Source organism: Danio aesculapii, chromosome 2 (genome assembly GCF_903798145.1).
Source record: "Danio aesculapii chromosome 2, fDanAes4.1, whole genome shotgun sequence".
Taxonomy (NCBI): domain Eukaryota; kingdom Metazoa; phylum Chordata; class Actinopteri; order Cypriniformes; family Danionidae; genus Danio; species Danio aesculapii.
In genome coordinates, this window is record NC_079436.1 from 12,268,960 (window position 1) to 12,294,046 (window position 25,087).

A 25,087-nucleotide genomic window follows, 5' to 3' on the forward strand; every position below is an offset into this window, starting at 1 on the left:
CTCTAAACATGCAACAGTCTGGGTAATAAGCTTTTTTGGGGCTTCTCCACACCATAACTCTCCCAGTCGTGGGAAATGTAGCCAGGAAACCTCTAAATCGGTCATTGTTTTAGTTTCATCGAGTAGACACCAATAATCCGATATTAGCGTGATTAAGACAATACTCTGATTAAAAGTCTACCGACATAAAGGGTAATATTAGCTATATGCACCAAAACCATCTTTTGTAGCAGGCTGTAACCATGTTTTTATCAGCTGTAAACTTGGCAAATTTAGGCCCAATCCCAATTCTATTTTTGCACCAATACCCCTTCCCCTTGGCCCTTACAACCGAGTGTTAAGGGGAAGGGCTTCAAAATTAACCACTAAGAATTGGGACACCATTTCAGCACCTGCAAACAACATCGTCATCATATCATCATGATCTCTTGCTTCATGTGAGATCAGATGATCGCAACTGCTGTAGTTAATCCAGTTGTGTTATTTTTTGTCATTTATCTTCAGGAAATCACTGAAGGCATATATTATGCTATCATAATGATCTAATGTGGCAATAAGATCGTAATGTACTGTGTATTTACACAGTGGCCATATTCATTAATGTAAACACAACATTAACATTAGACACTGTAAAAAGCTCATTCTCAGCCACTAGACATTACTGACAGGGTATTCCAGTGTCATTGAGTGACAATGTCGTGACAATGGCTGCTGTATTAGAGTTATTAATAGGGATTATAGATTGCGAAATTTAGCGTTTAAACGTTTTTTTTTTAAAGCATGGCGGTATAACATAAACGCGGTTATGAATATATTAAAAGATGTGTTTGTTTGTCGTAAAAATTCGTAATAATGACAAAAAAATGCTAATTTGTGGATTTCCTTACTTCCGGGTGCAGCTATACTGCCGTTGCAGGTGTATTCTGGGAAATTTTCTTACCCCTTGGTTTCTATTCACCCCTTCCCCTTAGCCCTACACCTTCAAGCTAAAGAGAATTGGGACACCCTTACCCCTTGGCGTGCATGCGTAAAACGAGGAGTAAGTGGAAGGGCTTAGGGGTAGAATTGGCATTGGGCCTTAGTATTGCAGTCTGTGAACATCTGGAGTTCCTGAACCCACCCCCCAACGGCGAGTCGATGAATTGCAGCTTCAGTTACTTCCTTATTGGCTTCACGAGGGAAAGCGGGAGGTTGCCACTTGGCCATCAGTCTAGTTTAGTTTTTGGCCCTTCATAAGAAAAGGTTTGGGCACCCCTGATTTAGAGTAATTTGTGTCAAACATGATGTTGAAGACTTTATATAAATAAGAGGTAAAAACCTTCTAATTGTTTCTCTGTGTTAACTGTTCTTAAGATCAAAAAAGTAATGAAAAACCAAGATGTGTATATTTTCACAGCAAAACAAAACAAAAAAATGCCATGAATTGTGAATATTTGATGCCAAATCAGCCATTTTAAGCAGCATAATCTGATTTTTTTTCCAGAAAATCCCAGACGTTCCATTACTAAGACAAAAAACCTCTGACATTCAATGTCTGCAATAGAGCCTTTAAAAATTCCATGACATTCCAGAAATGCCATGACCCATGGGAACCCTGTCTATGGAAGTGCATGACAGACCCACATGTCTGACATGCAATACAACATACTAGTTAGCAGTTAAATTTCAAAACCTTTTTTTTAGAAGTTAATTATGTCCAAACAAATCTGTAGAGAAGTCTGGAAAAGTATGGATTTTTATATCAGAAATGTGAAGGATACACTCAAGACCCTATACGCAAGGAGAAATTCTGCATCTTGGAAACAATAGTATTATTCAAAGCCTGAGGGATCATTTAACGTAGCAAAATCAGAGAAGAGCACTGCCGAAACATTTCCCTCACAGAATAGCAGTGATTTCACAGACAGAAAGATGCAGACACAAACAGCTCTGTGCAATTTTGTTGCATAGTTCACAGTGTTTTCTTTTTGTGTGTGTGACTTACCTACGCACAAAGCTCAAGATTTCAAGCCTGTTAGCGAATGATAATAATAATCCAACAACATATGTACTATCAAATACGTTAATAATGCGACCCAACACAAGGTTTCTACATTGGTAACCTGATGTGTACAAACTATTTTGCACAATCCTAGTTTTTGCGGCCAAAAATCTTAAAAAGAAGTTACAAATAAGATGTTTTGTCACTGACTATATACTACAATAATAAGCTACTGTAGAGTGATTGCAGCTAAAGTCGACACAGATACGGTAAAACAAAGCGGATCGGTTGTTGTCCATGCTCCATTTCCCACCTTACAGCAAGTGGCCTCACCAAACTATCATCCGTTTCCATTAGCTGTGGGATCCTTGAAGAAATCGGAGAAGTTTGAAATTGACCCTGGAGAAGGTCATACGGGATCTTGCATGACTTCCTTCATGACTGAGGTCTGTCTTTAGCCTCGATGATCTCCTCGATTCTTGCCAAAACGCTCTCTATCAGGTCGAAGGTGAAGAGGGCCGACTGCAGAACCTGAAGAAGCGGCAAGCAAACAGTCAGTACATTTACATCTGGGGTGCCCAAACTTTTTCCTATAAAGGGCCAAAAACCAAACTTCATTGAAGGCTGTGGGCTGAATATATACCAAAGCGTATTACATTGAAATTGGGAATTATTCAGTAAAAAAACATTGCTTTAAATCATATTTAATATCTAATGCAGTATCATTTTTAAATGAATTTATTACTGTAAAAACATAAACAATCCCATTTATAACACAATAGAGCTCAATACTGAATACACTAGTCGAGCTGCACCTTGGCTTACCTTGATATGCTCGTAGATTTCAGATGTACTGTACGTCAATTTTAAAAGTCTGATTCATTTACAACATTGAACTAAATCATTTAATTTCAGTTGCTTTTTTGTAGCTCAGCAATACAACTAAGAAACTTTAAATTGGATTACGTTAAATTCATAATTCAAAATGACAATTTCGGTCAAAGGCATTCGCCCCAACCACCAACATTCTCCCTCTCTTTTCAGATGGGAGGCCGGGCCAAGTTAAAGGATATCGTGGGCCAACTTTGGCCCGCAGGCCCTACTTTTGCCATCTCTGGTTTTCATGGACAACGATATTCTGATATTACAGTCTGGGTGAAATCAAAATGTACAATTTTGCTAGCACGCATCGTTATTCTTTAGGTGAACAATTAATCTGTGCAAGTTAATCCACTTAAATAAAAAATGTGTTTTGGTAATCGTCAATCAATGTCTGACCATTTGCCGCTGCTTTTGGAATGGTGGTCGTTCTTTTGACATCAGTTTGACAGATATAGACATAATATTCTTAACAGTGCCACTATTATAGTTATTATGAGGGAATAATGCGCAAAAAAAGAGCCGTCCCCTACTCGATATTCCATTTTAGTTGGAAGTACATCAATGTACTGAAAAAAAAAGTCTCAGCAACTGCTGTTTGATGCTTTTAAAGGGATAGTTCACCCAAAACTAAACATTCTGTCATCATTTACTCACCTTCCTTTTTCTGTTTAACCCTTGTGCTGTTGGGGATGTTTTCATCCACTCTGGGGTTGTTTTATGTCTTGATTTGGCCATACATTTTTCTGTTTCAGCTAGCAGAATGATGTTTGGTGATAAATCTTATTTTCACACTCAACGGTACACTAATTTTCTACCCTTTTGTTATGTTCAGGATGAAAACATCCACTGTATTACTGCTGTAACAATGCATCAGATTAATATTTGTTTCAATGTTTCTGCCTAAATCTGTTTATCAACCTCAGTCCTGATCAAAGCTACAAAATTGATAAGAAAATTACGGGATTTTAACTCTTTAATTGCAAATGATGTCACTGATTTGGTGAAAAACACACACACAAAATGGCGTATTTTTTCAATATGAAAGGTAATTGTGGACAATTTTTTTTTTACTTTTATCAATGTCTTGGACATGAGAACAATTAGTAATTAACACTGGCTTTAATGCATTGTTAGTTTTTCATCTTTTCTCCCTAATTTACTATTGGTGTCTGTTTTTGCCCCAATGACTTCCATTAGAACCACATTTGATGGTGCATAAATACACAGTCCTTGTTTTTATTTACACCATGTAGGTCTGAGAGCTGAGATGCATATTTAGTTTTCTCAGACACATCAAGGTTGATTTGGTTGTTCTGAAGGTGTGTAAACTTGTCGCCATGCAGCTGAATACTGTTGTGGAGTTAGGCATGGGCCGGTATATATAAACCTTGGATATAAAGATCACGGTTTCAAGGTAACACAGTATTGTGTTTACTCAGGGTTTCTGCAGGTTTAAACAAGTCAAATTTAAGACCTTTTCAAGACCCTTTTAAGACCATTAAGAATGAAATTTTAGACTTATACAAGCTAAACATTTTTTCTAATGACCCAGTATTATCATGAGGAATCATGTAATTGTTTTTAGTTTTTTTTCCTCCTGATTAGGGAATTTAATTTGGAGAATTTGCCGTAAAAATGTCTAACTGCTGTTGTGAATTGTATCTCTTTGCAATAAAAAAACTTAAATATAAAAAAAATAAGGTTTTAATGAGATGTATTGTTGGTCATTATCAATGGGTTCTTAGCAAGGCAAGCTTATCTGTTGGATGTTCATTTTTTAAAATTATTGGCAGGAGCTTTAATTCAATCCCATTTTGATTATGCTACCTCATTTTGGTATAGTAGCTGCTCACGGAATACGAAGGAAAAATTGCAAAAGGCACAAAATAAATTAGTACGAATAATTAAAAAAATTTATCCTAGAGCATATTTGCACAAAGAGTTTTTTAAAGAATTAGGTATGTTAACTGTTAATAATGGAGTATGTTTTTTAAAATTGGAAATGGTACGTAAAATGTTTAATAATGTGGTTCCTAGTTATTTGGTGAACTATTTTCAAATGGTGAGGTAACAGCATTTAAAGTTAAGATGATGTACAATTATATTTTCTTTTAGTCCTGACAGACTAGACAAACTGTCTCTTTTGCAGGATTGTTTAGTCTCCTTTAACAAATGGAGGGCAGACGATTTTCTGCAACTGAACCCTGATAAAACTGAAATGTTAATTTTTGCTGGAGATAGCATCAGGCAAGTTTTGGGGGATTTGTCATCTTCAAATTGCAGTGATATTAGAAATCTGTGTGTCATCTTTGATCGAGCTCAGCGTTTTAATAGCCATGTTAAGTCACGATTGGATTATTGCAATGTTCTGTTCACTTGTCTGAACAAATCTTCACTGGATCGATTGCAAGTTGTGCAGAATGCAGCGGCGAGGTTTTTAACCAACACCAGTAGGAGGTCGCACATTTCTCCTGTGCTTAAGGCACTTCACTGGCTTCCTATTAGTCTTAGAGTTCATTTTAAGATACTGGTCATTACATATAGAGCTCTGCATGGTCAAGCACCCATATATATTCAAGATCTTTTACGTAGTCACTTATGTAGCCGGTCTCTGAGGTCTTCTAGCAAAGACCTTTTAGCCATTCCCAGAACTCATCTTACGAATAAAGGTGCCTTCTGTGTAGAGGCTCCACGGCTCTGGAACTCTCTCCCTATAGCACTGAGAACTCTGGGATCAGTTGATCTTTTTAAAAAGCATTTAAAGACGCATCTTTTTGGTCAAGCTTTTAATTAACAGTATTAGTGTTTCTGTATTTGGAGTTTTAACTTGTTTTAATGTTTTCTTTTATTGAAATGTGTTCTTTTACCTGTTTTATCTTAATGTAAAGCACTTTGTGACTCAATGTCTGGGAAAGGTGCTATATACATAAACCTTTACTTACTTTCACACACACACACACAGGCACAAACAAAAACATGCAGATGTAAACAGCGTCTCTTTCTGTTAAATTTCTCTGGCATTATTTTGTAAAAACAGATGATTCAAAAACACAAAAAACTGTAAAGCATTCTTTCAAATAGTGGAATATTTATTTGTTTTTGAATATTTATTTGTTTTGATATGTTTAATGTTTAAATGTCTTTTCTAATGTTTCTAAATACATAAATTCACATATTACAAGTTTTGATACGAGCAGTTGGCCACATCCTGAAAAATGAATGGTTCTCTATGGCCCTCTGCTGGACAAAACATTTAACTTTGTAAACTAACCCATCACTTATTAAAAGATGGCAGAATTCTACACCTAACACCTAGATCAATATCCAGAAACAACTTAGATAAAAATTCTCAAGTGACTTTTTTATAAAATTTACAGGCAAAAGGTGTAGATGAGGATTTTTTGTGGTAAAGTAGGTACAAATTACTTAATATCTCCCAATACACACCATCAATCTATAGTTGAGAATTAAACAAAACAATTATATATAATTTGAATGGGTAAAATGTATATTTTTTTACAATGACACTTTAAGTTATTGGAGTCATATAGACACCAAATACACAATTAGTAAAGAGGAAATAAATACAGTTTGAGGGTCAAGAATATATACCTGAATCTGCGTTTCTGGTGTCATATTGGGCAGTTTCTCATTTCCAACAGTCACTGAGCAGACTGATGCTTTCGCCTCTGTTGAACATAAATGAGGGTTAGCGGCTGATTTCAGAACATTCAAATCACACTGGTGGCTTGAATATGCTAATACGACAACTTAGTGGTTTGGATGCTAAATCAAATAAAGTGCGCTGCACCTTTTAGACTCATCTTCCTGTTCTCTTTCGTGCTCCTCAGTTCTGCCTCATAATGTGCTTTGGACATGTTCAGACCGGTCCGCATGGGCTTCAGGTAGTTGTCCTCTATCTTATAAAGCTCTGTCCAGATTCCTGTCTAAACAGATAAGAAAGCATACAATCTGATGTGTGAAATTGCTATGTATCTTTGCCATAATGTCAAAGCAGCTTAATTTCAATCCTTTTTATTTACAGAAAATAGTGGTGGCGATATTTTAAATCAAATAAATACTGCATATTGTGTTTATGCAATATTATTTTATTTACAAATCTCAACTGAAAAAAGTAACATGTAAACAAATTGACAATATTCATTCATTTCCTCTTGGCTTAGTCCCTTTATTAATCAAGGGTCGCCACAGCAGAATGAACCGCCAACTTATCCAGCATATGTTTTACACAGAGAATGCCCTTCCAGCCGCAACCCTACTCTGGGAAACACCCATACACTCGTGCATTCACACACATACACTACGGCAAATTTAGCTTATTCAATTCACCTGTACCACCTGTCTTTGTATTGTGGGGGAAACCGGAGCCCTTGAAGGAAACCCACGCCAACATGGGGAGAACATGCAAACTCCACACAGAAACGCCAACTGACTAATTGATGTGACCAATTTATAATAAATAAATAAAAAACTTACATTTACAACATTTCAAATGATCATTTTCATTCATTTAACCTTCATGATTTAAATAATTAAAGTAAAATGGCAAATACACAAAACAAGCGCACATTAAATAAAAAAACTTTTACATAATAAAAACAATAATGGTATCTCCATTCTAATAAAACAGTACCACTAACTCTGTTAAAGTGTAATATTTCATACCTTCCAGCGGATGCCCTTCCAGCCGCAACCCATCACTGGGAAACCCATACACACTCATTCACACACATACATACACTATGGACAATTTAGCCTACCCAATTCACCAGTACCACATGTCTTTGGACTGTGGGGGAAACCGGAGCACCCGGAGGAAACCAACGCAAACGCAGGGAGAACATGCAAACTCCACACAGAAACACAAACTGACCCAGCCGAGGTTCGAACCAGCGACCTTCTTGCTGTGAGGCGACAGCACTACCTACTGCGCCACTGTGTTGCAAGCATCTTTATATTTTTATACATTTTTTTATATATTTTTATATTTTACATATACTTTTTACATATAAAAGCATTACAAAATACAAAAGAGAAAGACTGACTCAGAATGACACTTACCTCATTTATAATGATTTGATCAGCTGAAGTTTAAAACTTACGCTGAGAAAATGCTGTTTTTCTCCCCTGAGCACTTATTATGCTGTCTCTGTCGCCATCTTGTGGCGGAACATCAACCATCACTTTCTTTGGTTTGCTCAGACAGGCTAATGGTGGCCGATGCACTGAAAACGATGCTCCGAAATTATAAATATTTAAAATAGGCTCTGTTCTTATAAATAAACTGCATAGTTGCAATCTATACAACTACATTCTCGACTAAAATAAGCCTCAAATGTACATTATGTTGTCCAACAGCTGCAATATTTGTCAAACTGTAGAGTGTCCTCTGCTTGTCGCTGTGTGTGGGTGAACTAATATATAAGGGTGTAGGGTGAAGAGGCGGTATGAGTACTGTTCTTTGCAGAACATCGCATAGCTATCAGCAAATCAGATTCAAAAGCAGATAGAACAGCTGTATATATGTATATACACATATACGTATATATGTATGTATGTATATATATATATATATATATATATATATATATATATATATATATATATATATATATATATGTGTGTGTGTGTGTGTGTGTGTGTGTGTGTGTGTGTGTGTGTGTGTATGTATGTATGTATGTATGTATGTATGTATGTATGTATGTATATATATATATATATATATATATATAAATATAAATAAACACACACACATACATACATACACACACACAAGCACAAGCATAAATAAAAGTCGAAGCATAAAAAAAAAAGTTTTTTTTTTTTTTATTACCTCATTGTCCCACTCTTTATCCCGGATGAGCATGTATCGCAGCAGATTCAATGATTCCATGATCCTTTTTAATACAGACAGCAGTTTAGTCAAGTCAAATGACAGCAGCTGAAGCAACTAGATGTAATGCCTAATTTGTTGAACAGCTGAAGCAACTAGACATAATGCCTAATTTGTTGAACAGCGCTCACCTGTCCAAGTTCTGCAACAGGTCTGTTTCAGGTCCGAGTGGCAGACACAGCACTAACCGCAGCAGAGGCAACAGATGTTTTCCCAGAAACCAATCATTACTGTTACCAGGCTGAAAACAGCAAAAATAACTAATTAGAGGATAGTTTACAAAACAAAATGAAAAGGCATTGTTTACTCAGTTTTTAAATGATCGAAGCCCATGCTTTCACGTTTTGTACTTGAAATGTAATAACTTGTATAACTGCTTCATATAACGATGTTTCTATTCATTTATTTTTAGTCTTGACCAGTTCTGATGAATATTAAAAGTTCTAAACCATCTATTATACTTTATTGTTCCACTATAGAAATGATAATATTAAAACAATAAAATATTCGATTTGATAAAAGTCTCTCACATTGTCCCACAGCAACATTAAAGGGGTGGTCCACTATGATATCATATTTTAAACTTTAGTTGATGTGTAATGTAGCTGTGTAAACTTAAACAACATCTCTGAATGTAAGACGCTCGAAGTTCAATGCAATGGGAGGCATTGGCTTTTACAGAGCTTAGCAAAGCATACAGCGAACAAAGTTTGGGGACTGCAAAAAAATACATCCGGGCTAGTGAGATCACAAACGCTTCAGTTTACACGCATTCACCACACACATACACCCTGCACAGCAACTGGGCGTGGCCAGAGGTGTTGTGATGCTGTAATGTAGCAGAGAAAGCTAAAATGCCATACAAACGCTGCCATTTCCACAGAGCTTGTTCTGTTTCTGTATTTGGGCTTCCAAAGGACACGACACAAATAGAGAAGTGCTTACAATTTAATTTTAATTATGTTCCAGAGAATTATTTAAAAAGTTTATAGCTAGCATTTGACAAAGGACAGCATCCAGAATCTCTCCCAGTTTAGTGCTGGATACGGCTAAAAAGTCCTCCAACCAACAAAGCAGTGGATTGTGAGCCACAACCTGTAAGTATTTTTTTTTGTTAAAATTGATCAATTACATGTACAGTTTCTAGCAGTAACGCTTTGTTGTACCAAGGACGCAAACAAGTATGCAAATAATGGGAAATGCTGTTTGGCACCGCTAACAATTTAGTACAAATTCATATTTATCATTCAAACCACTGTAAACACCCAAAATATATGTGACTATTGCAAAATGATCACATTGTGATATCAATGCTGAAATGATATATTGTACAGCCCTACTAGTAACTATAACTATTTACTTATATATACTTATATAATAACATGCCCAATAACATGCCCAACACTGGTTATCTTACCTTGAGGGAAAAGTCAATTTGATTCTTAATATTCTTGATAATATATCCTTCCACTCCTGCATGATGACTTGTTTTCAACATACCTCTGAAAAATACAGAAATCCTATACATTAGACCAGTGTTTCCCAACCCTGTTCCTGGAGGCACACCAACAGTACATATTTTGGATGTCTCCCTTTTCTGACCCATTAACTTCAGGTGTTGGAGTCTCTTCTGATGTTATGATAAGTTGATTCAGGTGTGTTTGATTAGGGAGAGCTTGAAAATGTGTACTGTTGGTGTGCCTTCAGGAACAGGGTTGGGAAACACTGCATTAGACAGTTAGACATCATAACACTCATCTAAAATTCTATTATATTTGAACCCTAGTCTAATAGTCCCAAATGCAAGGTTTAAATTCACACTGCAAAATATAATCACACTTGATCAAAGCAATTAGAACTGTCAATTGATTAATCGCATCCAAAATAAATGTTTGTATTTAAAAAAATGTATGTATATTCACTTTGTATACTGTATATTTCATATATATATAAATAAAAATATAATAAATATTAAAATATATATATATATATACACACACTTTTTTTATTTATTTTGGAATATATATATATATATATATATATATATATATATATATATATATATATATATATATATATATATATATATATATATATAAATATATATATACGTTTTTTATTTTATTTTGGAAGTGATTAATCTTTTGACAGCACTAATATAATCTGTCAAAATTATGGTAAATTAAGAATTGACAATGTCCAACATAATAAAGTGTATCAGTGTTAACTTAAATATAGATAAAAGCAAACCATGGTGCAACCTATTATTAACGGTCTCTCAATCAGTGCAAGATTGCATTTTGCACATTGCACATTTTCTGGACACTTCTAATAATTGCACATCTGCACATGCATGCACTTGGCACACCCACTGGACACTCTTGGTCATTTCTGCACATTTTCACACACCCTGGGCATCGATTGTGTAGTTCTAGTGCAGTGTTTCCCAACCCTGTTCCTGGAGGCACACCAACAGCACATATTTTGGTTGTCTCCCTTTTCTGACCCAATAACTTCAGGTGTTGGAGTCTCTTCTGATGTTATGATAAGTTGAATCAGGTGTGTTTGATTAGGGAGAGCTTGAAAATGTGTACTGTTGGTGTGCCTTCAGGAACAGGGTTGGGAAACACTGTTCTAGTGTACTCCATACAGGTGAGTGGGCTTGACAAACCACCTACAGGATACACTCCTTCCTCTCTTAAGCACCAGACACTTTGTTAAGAAACATTTCTATGTTTCTGTTTATACAGATAGCTCTATTATATTTTTATACTTTGTACTTTTTTCTACAACCACATATATCTATATCTTAAGTCTTTAAATATTATGTATTTGCTTTTATTTTCTATAGCATAAAGTCTATTTGTTATTTTTATTGTTTTTTTAAGGTCACGAGTGGTTGTGTAAGCATTTCCCTGCATATCATACTATGTATATGTGACACAATCATATCTGAATTATAGGGGTTATGTTCTACCTAATAACAATAGTGTATTTTATTAAATAATAATAATTATAATAATAATAATAATAATAATATTTCGTGTTAATTATCAGAATAAGGGCTTACCTGAAAAACTTGTATTTAGCTTCTGTGTTGAATTTGTCAATGCTCAGCTGAAACACTTTAAGGCCTTTAGTTCTCTGTGAAAATTGTGTGAGCAGAGACCAATCAGAATGAACAATGAACACACAATTGCTATATTTGACGTTACCTCCACACACAAGATCACACTTACCAGAGTCTGGTCTGGACACAATGTCATCACTTTAACCAAGTTCTAAAGAGAACAGAAAGTTCATCAGTAACACTCAGAATTAGCACATGTTTAACTATTAAGCTTGTTTATTTTTACCTGTGGAACGCTAAAAAATGTCTTCAGCTCCAATAGATCTACCGGCAGACTGTTCTCTTCAACTCTTGCAAGACTTTTTTCATACAGTTCCTGTAATTAAAGAATTACAGCAAAATTACAATAGCAGGTTATGCATGACTGCTATCAATCAGTGTATAAATGATACATTTATGAGCATTTATGATTAGGGATGCACTGATCCTGATACTTGGATCGGATATCGATTTGATACCACATATTTTTTGTTGGATCGGGTTTTGTCCAGCTGGTAGCAATCCAGATCCGATCTTGCGCGTGCGCTATATTCTGCGTCATTTATAAGCCAACAAAAGCCCCGAAGGTAGCCTATAATAAAGCACTAGAAAGTTGTCATGTAGGCCTACTATATCCTAAATGTTCTGAAGCCGTTCTATGGCTTAATGTGAAGTACAGATGAATATTCAAGTGCTTAAATTCATGTTCACTTCAGCGATTCTCGCGGCTGCACCTGTCAATCATTCTCCATTCGTTCACAATTCAAACTGCGAGTCACATTCCTGACAACACGAAAAACTTTCTTCATGACTAATTGTTCCTGTTAGTTTAAGTAATCATTGGAGAAATGCATTTAGCTTTGCATTAAATGGGTTCATTTTAAACCTGCAACAAGGAGTTCGTTGCTGTTTCTAAATCATGTTGCGCTGAGTCTGTTAGATCAGCAGATCGCATTCGCAACACTGGATTAGAGAGGGTTATTACCTGCTCTTCACATACAAAGTAAGCCTACCTGGAATTTTAACATAGAAAAGGCTCAATGATACACTGGACAGATCCATAACACACTGATTTCTTCCCTTTGTACTGCTGTTTTGGAAGTGTCCATATAAACCGAAGTGCTTCGTTCACGTACCATCTGCGCAGAAGCGACATGCACTGCTCCGTAAAATTATTCTCACAATAAGTTTCTGTTCTCTCATCTGTCTGACTGACTTTATTCTTCCGAGGGGAATACCTTCAGTGCTGTGAATAGATCGTAAATCCTGGCTCATTGTGGTCAAAGTACTTGATTAAAATAATAAAAGTGACTGACAGGCGCAATATGCATTGTCATTAACAGAAAATTATTTAGCCTAATATAGTCTACTCTGAAATTAAGAATATTTCACTGTAATTTTATCTATATTAATATTTTATTTAACAGGCCTGTTTGTCAGTGTGTGCGCTGAAGTATTTAAGCGGACCTTGTTTTTAACTTCACCTCAAATTTTCTTGTTTATGTTGTAGATAACTGACCAACAAAATATACACCGAAATAACCAACAAATTATACCAAACAAAATTCGTTTAAAAAATAATAATTTTTCAGGCAAAAAATTATTTTCAGACATACTTTCAGTTTCTTCATCTCACTTGCCGTCTGTCATAAACAGTAGGCCTATAGGTCTGTTATTTTTACTAAAGGAGATATAATATTTGAGTTTATAACTAGAACTATAGAAACAAAAAACGGCACAGTATCAGGATCGGATCTGTATCGTTCGATACTCAGAATTTTGGTATCGGGATCGGATCAGTTCCAAAAAAATGGTATCGATGCATCCCTATTAATGATACATTTATGAACTGATGCAGTAATAAACATACCAGTCCTTTCTGCAGACGGTATTCTTCAGTTCTGTGGATGAAGATCAGAAGATGAACGTACAATAATTACAAGTTTTCAGATTTACTTAGTTAAAATGACCTAGTTAAAATTACCTGCTTAACAGCAACTCGATGTATTCCATGTTGCACTGAAGAACAAAAATTGGACTGAAAAAAAAACATGTGGGCATTAATATGAGGATTTACTGAGTGTTGGTTTATAACACAAATTAAATTCCTCATCTCTTCACCTGAAAACAGCAGGAAATATGTCAACAGCTATATGATCCACAAAGAGCAGGTGGGACATGCAGGCTAGTGACTCTTTCGGGTATCGGACTTCCTCCTCAAGAAAACCTGGGACCTTCCTTCTCCTCAGGACATTACGACTTAACAAATCAGGGAGGGACTCACCAATATCAGACAAAATTATCTGTGGACATAAAACACAATGCAGATTATGTATGAAAATGCATACCAAGGCAGTAGATTTGAAATAAATGAGCCACTTTTATATTTGATTTCACATTTGATTCTTTTGTAATTTAATGCAATTTTAGTGGTGAATGATTATGTTTAATAGATAAACTATGAAAGATTATAGCTAATAGATAAAAACACAGTACAATTAAAATATTGTGAAATATCATTACAATTTACAGTTTACAAGTGTTTTTAAATACAATAAGTGTTACAATTAAATATGTAACAATAGAATTTATTTCTGTAAATCAAAGCTGAAAGTCTTCAGTGTTACATCATCTTTCAGAAATAATTTAAACTTAATTGAGTAATGATTTGTATTATTATAAAAACTGAAAACAGTTTTTTCATATTTTTTTCTGAATACAAGATTCTTTCATTACTACAGCTGAAAAAAATTAACATGTATTAATTAATTCTTTGGTAATGTTTTAAAACTTTAAATCATTTTAATGCATCTTTACTTTTTAAGTTATTTATCAAAATTAAGAAGTTAAAAGAATACATTTTGTATATATCCTGTAAGGAAAAAATGCAATAGTGAAAAATATTTATGCTAAATTTTACCAGAATCTCTGTAGCGAAGTCTCTCAAGGGGGATCTCTGGAGCGTGTCTGTATCTTTCAACTGCACTTCCAGCAGAGGCTCACTTAAACTCTTCATACAGCTGTATACAAAAAAACCCATGAATAAATGACTAACATTAACATTTATGCTATTTTGTCTGGGACAAATTCACACTAAAATTAAAATCAACCCCGGAACATTATTATATACACTTACACTGCAAAAAGTGCTTTTCTTACTTACATTTTTTTGTCTTGTTTCTAGTCCAAATATCTAAAAATTCCTATATCAAGAATAATTTTCTAGGTAAGCAAAACATAATGTCGTGTTTAATATGCCAATATTAAGTGAGTTTTTCCTTAAAACAAGCAAAATAATCTTCTTTTTCCTTTTGACATACGATTATTTTGCTTATCCCATTGGCAGATTATGCTTGTTTTAAAGAAAAACTCACTTCATTTTGGCATATTATTTCTTAAATCCAGGCAGTATGTTTTGCTTGTCTAGAAAATTATTCTTGATTTAAAAAATGTTAGAAACAAGGCAAAAAGGTCTAAGTAAGAAAAGCATTGTTTGCAGTGTATGATGATTATTCATTTTAACAATGTTTAATTAACAAGGGTATGTTCATAATTAGCAGATTTGGTTGGATTAGCATAAACTCATCAACATTAATATGTTTCTCAGTCCGATCTCTAAAAAACATGATACAGCTTGAAATAAAAACAAATGCAACAGACTAAAGGCATCTAAACAAGCCACAAACTGCACATGATGTCACAAAAGGTGTCCTTAATAACAATAGACTTGTTTATAAAAGTATATATTTTAAAAAGCCATTTTTGCATTGCATTTTAAGTTTACATTTACATTTAGTCATTTAGTAGACGCTTTTATCCAAAGCGACTTACAAATGAGGACAAGGAAGCAATTCTTAAAAATGCTTTGTTAATGCCTCTTTTCATTTTTAATCTACACCAATTACTATTTACACTCACCGGCCACTTTATTAGGTACCCCTGTCCAACTGCTCGTTAACGCAAATTTCTAGTCAGCCAATCACATGGCAGAAACTCAATGCATTTAGGCATGTAAACATGGTCAAGACGATCTGCTGCAGTTCAAACTGAGCATCAGAACACACACAACGTCGAACCTTGAGGAGGATGGGCTACAGCAGCAGAAGACCACAACGGGTGCCCTTCCTGTCAGCTAAGAAGAGGAAACTGAGGCTACAATTCGCACAGGCTCACTGAAATTGGACAATAAAAGATTGGAAAAACGTTGCCTGGTCTGATGAGTCTGAATTGATGAGTCTCAATTTCTGCTGCGACATTCGGATAGTAGGGTCAGAATTTGGCACACTTTGGGCCCATTACTACCAATCGAGCATTGCGTCAACGCCACAGCCTAGGTGGAGTATTGTTGCTGACCATGTCCATCCCTTTATGATCACAGTGTTCCCATCTTCTGATGGCTACTTCCAGCAGCTTAACACACCATGTCATAAAGCGCAAATCATCTCAGACTGATTTCTTGAACAATGAGTTCACTGTACTCAAATGGCCTCCACAGTCACCAGATCTCAATCCAATAGACCACCTTTGGGACAAAACGGAAGATTCGCATCATGGATGTGCAGCCGACAAATCTGCAGCAACTGCGTGATGCTATCATGTCAATATGGACCAAAATCTCTGAGGAATATTTCCAGTATCTTGTTGAATCCTTGCCTTGAAGGATTAAGGCAGTTCTGAAGGCAAAAGTGTGTCCAACGTGGTCCTAGTAAGGTGTACCTAATAAAGTAGCAAGTGGCCATAGAGTGTAAGTGTAAACAAGAGGCCAGCAACGGTCATTTGTATAGAAAAATAGAGGAATGAGTATACACTGTTAAGCCAAGACAGACAAATACTAGTAAGTAATATGATGCCAATAAATTAGTCAACATTTGAAGCAGTTTAAAAGAGTTTACCAAAATTGTCTTAAGACGAGATTGAGTATCGTTGAATAGTTTTAGGATGATTTATCCTTAAAGGCAAGAGTTCACCCAAAAAAGAAAATGTTCTCATTTACTCACACTTAAGTGGTTCTAAACTCTTATGGCTTTCCTATTTCTGTGGAACACAAAGGAAGATTTTTGAGAAGAATGTTAACAAAAAACAGCCGTTGAGTAAAGCAAAAAACACTATGGAAGTCAATGGCTCTCAACATTCTTCAGTGTATCTTCCTTTGTGTTCGACAGAAGAAAAAACTAAAATAGATTAGTAGCAAGTGGACAATGAGTTCATTTTCATTTCGGGGTAAAGAATCTCTTTAAAAGGGGTCAAAAATATAGTCTAGATCAGTGTTTCTCAACCACGTTCTTGCCTCCTTAAACAAACACACCCGATTCAGATCATCAGCTTATTAGCAGAGACTAAAAGGCCTGTAATGGGTGTGACAGACAAAGGAGACATCCAAAACATGAAGTGTTGGTGGTCCTCCAGGAACATGGTTGAGAAACACTAGTCTACATAATTCTGGACATTATGAATGGGTACCTACAACTTAAGCAGTTCCACTCTGAGCTCGTTGTCTTTGGATAATCTGTTGTTATCCTTGACAACCTCCTTGATCTCCTCAACAAAGGGCTTCACAAACTGTAGAAGAGCAGAGCAGCAGCGGCACAAGCCAAAAACATCGTCCTCCTCCTGCTCTGCTGTGACAGGCACCGGCAGTCTGGAGACCTGCGCAAGCAGCGTGGAGAGAGCCATACCCACAGACGAGGCCTTCTTCATGCCCAGACGCAGCAGCACTAAGATGATGGGACAAAAATATACCTTCAGTTTAGGATCCTTTCAAAAAATGTCACGAAGGAGTCACAATTTCTAAATACATTCTGATTACTTTCTCACCAGGTAATTCAAGGTCTATATGACGAAGGGGTGTGCGATATATACATTGGAGTCAAAATTATAAGCAATCCTGCGATTTTTTTTTCCTTTTTCAAATATTTCCCAAATAATGTTTACCAGAGCAAGGATTTTTTTACAGTATTTGCTATAATATTATTTCTTCTGGAGGAAGTCTTGTTTGTTTTATTTCAGCTAGAATAAAAACCTGTTTTATTTTTTTTTTAAAACATTTTAAGGTCAATATTATTAGCCCTCTTAAGAAATGTTTTTTTTATTGTTTACAGAACAAACCATTGTCATACAATGGCTTGCCTAATTACCCTAACGTGCCTAATCAAGCCATTAAAGTGAACTTTAAGCTGAATACTAGTATCTTGAAAAAATATCTAGTAAAATATTATTTACTGTCATCATGGCAGAGATAAAAGAAATCAGTTATTAGAAATGAGTGATTAAAACTATTCTGTTTAGTCGGCGCCAGTGGTGTGGTGGTTAGTGTGTCGACACATGCACTCCGGTGCTCACGGCGACCCGAGTACGATTCCCGCCTCATGGTCCTATGCCGATCCTTCCCCTCTCTCTGCTCCCCAAGCTTTCCTGTCAAAACTCTCTACTGTCCTATCTAATAAAGGTGAAAACCCTTAAAAAATTCTTCTCTCCATTAAACAGAAATTGGGGGAAAAAATAAACAGGGGGGCTAATAATTCTGACTTCAACTGTATACTTATAGACCTCTTCTCCCTCAATCATCTTTCCATAAAGCCTAATTGGTTGGCGACGTCTCCGACCAGAGCGAGAGGTGGCGGTAACGCAGCAAAAAGTTTTTTGTCGACCACCGAAAAACAGATAGAAGAAAAAAATCATCATTCTCATCGGCAAATGGATTTACTTTCATCGGCTAGACACCGGCCTCACAGCTCCGTGAATGCCGGTGCCATCACTTATTGATCCTACTGAAAAGCTATTTGATTTAGAAAAGAGGGACGCTACCGCCACGCTACTGAAAATATCACGCTTTAATAAATGGCCTTAGCAGAAGACATCGTGCATATCAAAAACAGGCAAAGCCACAGATTAATATTATTCAACATATCCCAGATTTTAAAAATATATTTTTTAGATGTAACCCCATTTGTAGTCTTTACCATTTTCATAAGTAACTGTAATTTAATTACACGTTTTTTCTCAATAACTGTAATGAATTAGTTACATTAATTTTGTGATTAAATTACGTAACGCTGTTACATGTAACTAGTTACTCCCCAACACTGAGGATCATAGGGTCATTCTAACTGCATTCTAATAGGCTTCATCACCCTCTTTACTACTCTCAAGATATGTTTTCATTTTGTTTCTGCAGAGTTTTCTCTGAGTAAGAATGAGATACTTGAAAATTTCAGCTCTAACATTATTGAAACATTAGTTACAATATTGGACAGTTGACATACAGCCCTAATATTAATTCAAAGAAAAATTTAAGTGAACAGCACCCAATTAAAGACCATCTTACATCTATTTGATAATCTATTTTAGCAACTTTATGTACTACACATGACCCCAGCAAACAAATAAGGGTCTTTTAAGACAACTTTTAACTACAAATGCTTCTCACATGACTTTTGACTTTGACACATGACTTTTAATTCTATTTCAACAGCCAGTTTTGCATAAAAGATACCATTGTTAACATTACCATTATTATTATCAACTTACCAAACCTTTGAAAGACCATGTAGATTTAATTTTTAATGTGGCAGTTATATACTTGATGACAAATATGACAACTTATTTCCTTGCACAGGCGCACACACTATAACAGTATCTAAGAATAAACCTACAGATCCTTACTAACTTCCTCCCTTTCACAGAACAACACAAAACCAAAGAAGGCACAGATGTAACAATACACCAACATTTCAATGCTCAAGATTCAGTGATTAAGAGAAGAAAAACCTGTTTGTAAAGGCTTGAGGAGAAGAGTAATCATCTCAGCGATGGAGCCAGAATCAGCCTCCTCCACCTGCTCCAACAACCCCACCAGCAGCTCTTTCGGACTGCAAACCTGTTTCACGAAACAGCACAATGAAAACCTGGAAACCTCACGCTGATGTAACCAAATATCTCATCATCAAAGTATAAAAGACATGAATGACCTCCAGAAGATGTAGAAGAATGGCATGGCAGTGAGGAAGGGTTTCATCTTCCTTCTTTAAGAGGATCTTAACCAAAGGTCCCAGCAGATTCCAGCCCATGCATCTCACTATGTTCTTGTGTGAAACAAGGGGGAAAAAACCTTCTTAAAATGATAAGAATGATATAGTAATGATAAGAATTACCGCATATTTTACTCACCCTAAAGCCATCCTCAGTGTATCATATGACTTCCTTCTTTTAGTCAACACAGTCATGGTAGTAATATGTTTTATCTTGCATTATCCATGCTGTATAATGGTGTTGGGTACTAATGGCCCTTTTTTGAAGATTCAAAAAAGCCCATGAAGCCATCATAAAACTAAACCATGCACCACCAGTGGGATAAAGCATGTCTTATAAAGCGGATCGATGTGTTTTTGTAACAACAATATTCCTAATTTTTTTGTTACTCAAATAAATGGCTGCTGAATGCATGTTCTCAACATATTCCTTTGATGAGAACCGAATTTCTGATTAGAGGTTTGCATTAACGAGAAGTTGAACAAGTCTGGACAGGACAGGTTCACCTAATAAAGTGGCCGGTGAATACATGTTCTCAAAAACTGATGCAGGATGTATTTGTAGCAGATGTTCGGGTGAAAGTAGATGAATGAGGATAACTAAAGACTGTAAGTAATTGAAAGTGGGAAACGAGAAGTTAAAATATCAGAGGATTCACTGTCATTTTCAGTGCTCCACATTTAGGCTTCCAGCCAATGGCTAATATGCAGCTGTAGCCCCTTGTAAGGCATTTTATTAAACTGATGTTATACAACTGATGTGTATTCAACTAAACCAAAATCTGCAGATTATATGAATATTGTAATATCACTCACTATCCTTTGGCTCAGAACCTTATTTATCAGGGGTCGCCACAGCGGAATGAACCCCCAACTACTCCGGCACATGTTTTATGCAGCGGATGTCCTTCCAGCTGCAACCCAGTACTGGGAAACACCCATACACTCTCTCATTCACACACTCATACATTATGGTCAATTTAGTTTACCCAATTCACCGCATATACCACATGTCTTTGGACTGGAAACTCAGACAAACACTGGAAGAACATGCAAACTCCACAAAGAAATGCCACCTGGCTCAGCCAAGACTGTTCGAGTTTGAACCAGCGACCTTCTTACTGTGAGGCGACAGTGCTAAACACTAAATAAATATTGTTTTAAACTAATATAAAATGAAATGGCGACGCAGTGGCACAGTAGGTAGTGCTGTCATCTCACAGCAAGAAGGTCGCTGGTTCGAACCTCGGCTGTGTCAGTTGTCGTTTCTGTGTGGAGTTTGCATGTTGTCCCTGCGTTCGCGTGGGATTCCTCCGGGTGCTCCGGACAGTCCAAAGACATACAGTCCCCACAGTCCAAAGACATGCGGTACAGGTGAATTGGGTTGGCTAAATTGTCCGTAGTGTATGAGTGTGAATGAGTGTGTGTGGATGTTTCCCAGAGATGGGTTGCGGCTGGAAGGGCATCCGCTGCGTAAAACGAATGCTGGATAAGTTGGCGGTTCATTCTGCTGTGGCAACCCCAGATTAATAAAGGGACTAAGCCGACAAGAAAATGAATGAATGAATGAATTTGATTAATTTACATAATAAGCTATTGAGTTTTTCGGCAGTGCATCCAGAATTTTCATTTCAGTACATCCCTAAAAATTTGGTCTCAAAAACACATCCAATCCACTTCACGAGGCATGCGTTAACCTCCTGGTGGTAAACTGGTTAGTTTTACAACAGATTTATGGGCCTTTAAAGGCTTAAAAAAGTGACACTACCAACACCATTATACTGCATGAAAGAGCCATGGTAAAATGTAAAACTACTCTCTCTGACTTAAACTTAAAGAAAAAACACTGAGGATGGCTTGAGGGCAAGTCAATTATGGGGTACTTTCCATGCATCCTCTACAGCAGAGATGTCCAAACTAGGGCCCACAGGCCAAAGTTGGTCCATGGTTACCTTTGATTTGGCCTGCCATCCCATTTGAGAAGAGAGGGAGAATAATGGGAATGGTTTAGAGAAATTTTATTTAACCTTTTATTTGTTTGTTGTATTGTTAAGCTACAAAAAGCTAACTGAAATTAAATGTTTAAATTCAAATGGTGTCATTTAATCAGATTTCGTTCAAAATGTACACAGTCACCCGACGCATAGAAGACTTTGGTGAGTAAATCAAGGCAAAGGCAGATTCTGCTTGACCTGTGTATTCAGCATTGAACTTCACTGTGTTATAATTGTGATTGTTTATGTTTTATTGCATTTAGTTATCATTTAAAAAGTTATACTGCATTAGTAAACAGGATATAAAGAAAGCATGGGCCAGTAAAAGATTCAGACGAAATGATAACTTAGATAAAAATATCACGGTTTCACGGTATTACAGTATTGTGATTACTGCTATAAAATATATTCTTTTAAATTGTCTGGGTATAAAACAAAAACTTTTTTCCTCTTTGAAAACAATATATTTTATTTTTTGAAGGATTTATAATATTTTGGAGCAGTAAACATGTCAGGCTAAATAATTCAAATGAATCATTGACTTCTGCTGTCTTCATTAGTTTCAAAAACACAGATTTCTATACAATTTAAAACGGCATCTTTGGATATTTTTTCTGCTGAAGTTACTGTTGTCCTAAAAAACAAACAAAAAATGTACCGTAGGAACAGTATTACAGAACATTTTGGCGGTTTTATAACCTTGATTTTTCCACACTGCGGTATACCTTGAAAAAGGTTATCGTCCCATGCCTAATATAAAGTCATATTTTCGAATATTTCATATTTCATATTTTTAAATTTTATGAAATAAATTAGGATATTGTACTGGCCATGAAGCTTCTGAATATTTTGCACTACTTCTTAGTCAATCGAGTCAAAATATTAGTTCTCCAGTCAAGTTCATATGGGAAAAAGATTTGGGATGCACATTTGAAGATGAGAACTAAGGAAAAATTGTTGGGAAATTAAAATGAATGTCTAGAAGTGTTACAACACGTCTTATACAGTTTAAAATTTTACATAGATTTTACTGGACTCCTGAGAGACTGTTCTAAGCAGGTTTCAAAAACAATCCAGAATGCTGGCTATGCCAAGAAGAAGCAGGTGCCCTATTTCATGTAGTCCAATATTTTTGGAGAGAGGTGCATGAATACCTTGTAAGGATATTGCAGAGCCAGTATGACTTTTGCCCAAGCTTATACATTCTTGGTGACCCCTGCCCGTTAAGTCACTCGAATAAAGCTGAAGCACAGTGGATACAGAACTGTATCATGCTAGGCAGATGGGTGATTGTTAAAAACTGGAAATCATCCAGTATCCTTGAGTGGATCTCAGAGTTAGGATGAGACTTTTCACTGAACGAATCACTGGCACAACCCTTCCTACACTTCAAGAACTGTACTCTTCCAGAGTGAGTAAAAGGGCTCGCAAAATCACTCTGGACCCCTCATACCCAGCACACTACCTGTTCGAACTGTTACCGTCTGGTCGGCGCTTCAGAGCACCAAGCACAAAAACAGCCAGACACAAGAAAAGTTTCTTTCCTCAGGCTGTCTACCTTATGAACAGTTAAATATTCCCCTACTGTGCAAAAAATATGTGCAATACTTTCTCATACGCACTTTTACACAGCACCTTATATCCATATACAATGCAATACTTTCTACATTCGCACTTGTACACAGCACCTTATAACCTGTATATTTATATCAATCTGTACATACAACTCAACATCCAGGTTTCTTCACTAACCGCATCTGTTTAATGTTCATCATTTTTTATTATTATTATTTTATTTTTTCAGATTTATTTTGTGTTGTCACTTGTCTCTTTATGTACACTGGAAGCTTCTGTAGCCAAAACAAATTTCTTGTGTGTGTGAAGCACACTTGGCAATAAAACTGATTCTGAAAAACAGTTTACATGGAAGGATTGAAATATATTTTGATAAATGGGGAAATTTCTGAATTTCTGCTACCCACAATGCTAGCAAACATGTAACAAGACAAAATAATAATTAAGGCTATGATATTAGCAACCCCCACCCTTCCTTTTTCTTTATTTTTATTTTTTGTTCTTGTATGTGTTTTGGTTTGGTTTACTTAATTTATATGACGTTATTTATTTATTGTATTTATTTATTTTGTACTGTTCTGCTTTTATGTTAATGCTCTGTATTCTATATTCATTTGCATTATTTGATATAAAAAAAATCTATAAAATTTCAAATCATAAATTAGGATATTACCCATGGCAACTTTAATGTAAAATAGTTTGGCATATTTTTCTTCGGCCCACAGCTATCAATGATATTTGGTTTCATATAAAAAAGTTTGGACACCCCTGCTCTACAGTACATAAATGATTCCCAAAGTAGTCTGGGTTAGATGCTACTGTATAAAGATCACCTGATTCTTCTCGTCCACTAGGATGCTGAGAACCTGAGCACTGTCACCTTGCTCAATGCAAGTTCTTCCAGCAGCGGTGAACAAATCATAATCCTCTGGTGAAAAGCTTTCATCCTTGACTGTTTGCTGCAGAAAGAGTAAATACACACGTGAATGACTGCAGGTGATATAATGCAAGTGTACAGTAGCAAATATTAAGACACTTACACATCTCTGGACTACATCACTGAGCTGATCTAAAGCCATGCTGATGCTCCGAAACGCCTTCTCTCATCAAGGACTTCTGTATGAAGATATTGTGATGTTACAGATATTAATGTATGATGGTGCAAAGACAAGCTCGCACTGACGTCACGATCAATCATGACATCTTCATAAAAAGCAGTTCGCTGTCACACACCGTCCAACTCTATCATGAGCAAAGACACACAGAATAACACATATCGACATGATAAAAGAAAAACATTCATAAATGGACCTCACTCTTCCTCAGAGAGATGTAAACTGCTTCTTGTAGGTTAGTTATTAGCAAGATAGCTAACGTTAAAATGCTCTTAAGGACTTGGGTTCGTTGAGAGAGAGGAGGACTGAACGTTCGCGTAGTTTTGTTTAAGCTAGACTGCTGCTTTGTTTTGTTACTATGATATACGTCTGCTGAACGAGACAGAAATTGTAGGAGCGCGCTCACTTACAGGTTCTATACTTCAAGCAGCGCCGCATGTTTAGAAACTGCAGCGGATTGTGCGGGATGAAGTGTGTCACACGCGGCTTG

At 36.1% G+C, this 25,087-nt stretch overlaps 1 protein-coding gene across 3 annotated transcripts; it reads right to left on the minus strand.

Annotated features, from left to right (window-relative positions):
* Positions 1–1,817: 1,817 nt before the first annotated feature.
* glmna (glomulin, FKBP associated protein a) lies at positions 1,818–25,078 on the minus strand. 3 transcript variants are annotated; one of them, XM_056472997.1, is made up of 19 exons: positions 25,008–25,078; positions 24,523–24,598; positions 24,316–24,441; positions 19,854–19,967; positions 19,654–19,762; positions 17,351–17,600; positions 14,807–14,906; positions 14,008–14,189; positions 13,871–13,924; positions 13,757–13,787; positions 12,134–12,223; positions 12,017–12,058; positions 11,848–11,921; positions 10,195–10,279; positions 8,909–9,018; positions 8,718–8,781; positions 6,675–6,810; positions 6,476–6,552; positions 1,818–2,512 (listed from the first exon to the last, which is right to left on the minus strand). In XM_056472997.1, exons 2-19 carry the CDS (start codon positions 24,559–24,561, stop codon positions 2,417–2,419), a joined length of 1,779 nt encoding a protein of 592 aa, XP_056328972.1. In that variant the 5' UTR covers positions 24,562–24,598; positions 25,008–25,078; the 3' UTR covers positions 1,818–2,416. The 3 variants fall into 3 exon arrangements, with proteins under 3 accessions (XP_056328972.1, XP_056328971.1, XP_056328975.1); XM_056472996.1 differs by lacking the exon at positions 25,008–25,078 and adding an exon at positions 24,799–24,983; XM_056473000.1 differs by lacking the exon at positions 25,008–25,078 and adding an exon at positions 24,794–24,983.
* Positions 25,079–25,087: the final 9 nt, after the last annotated feature.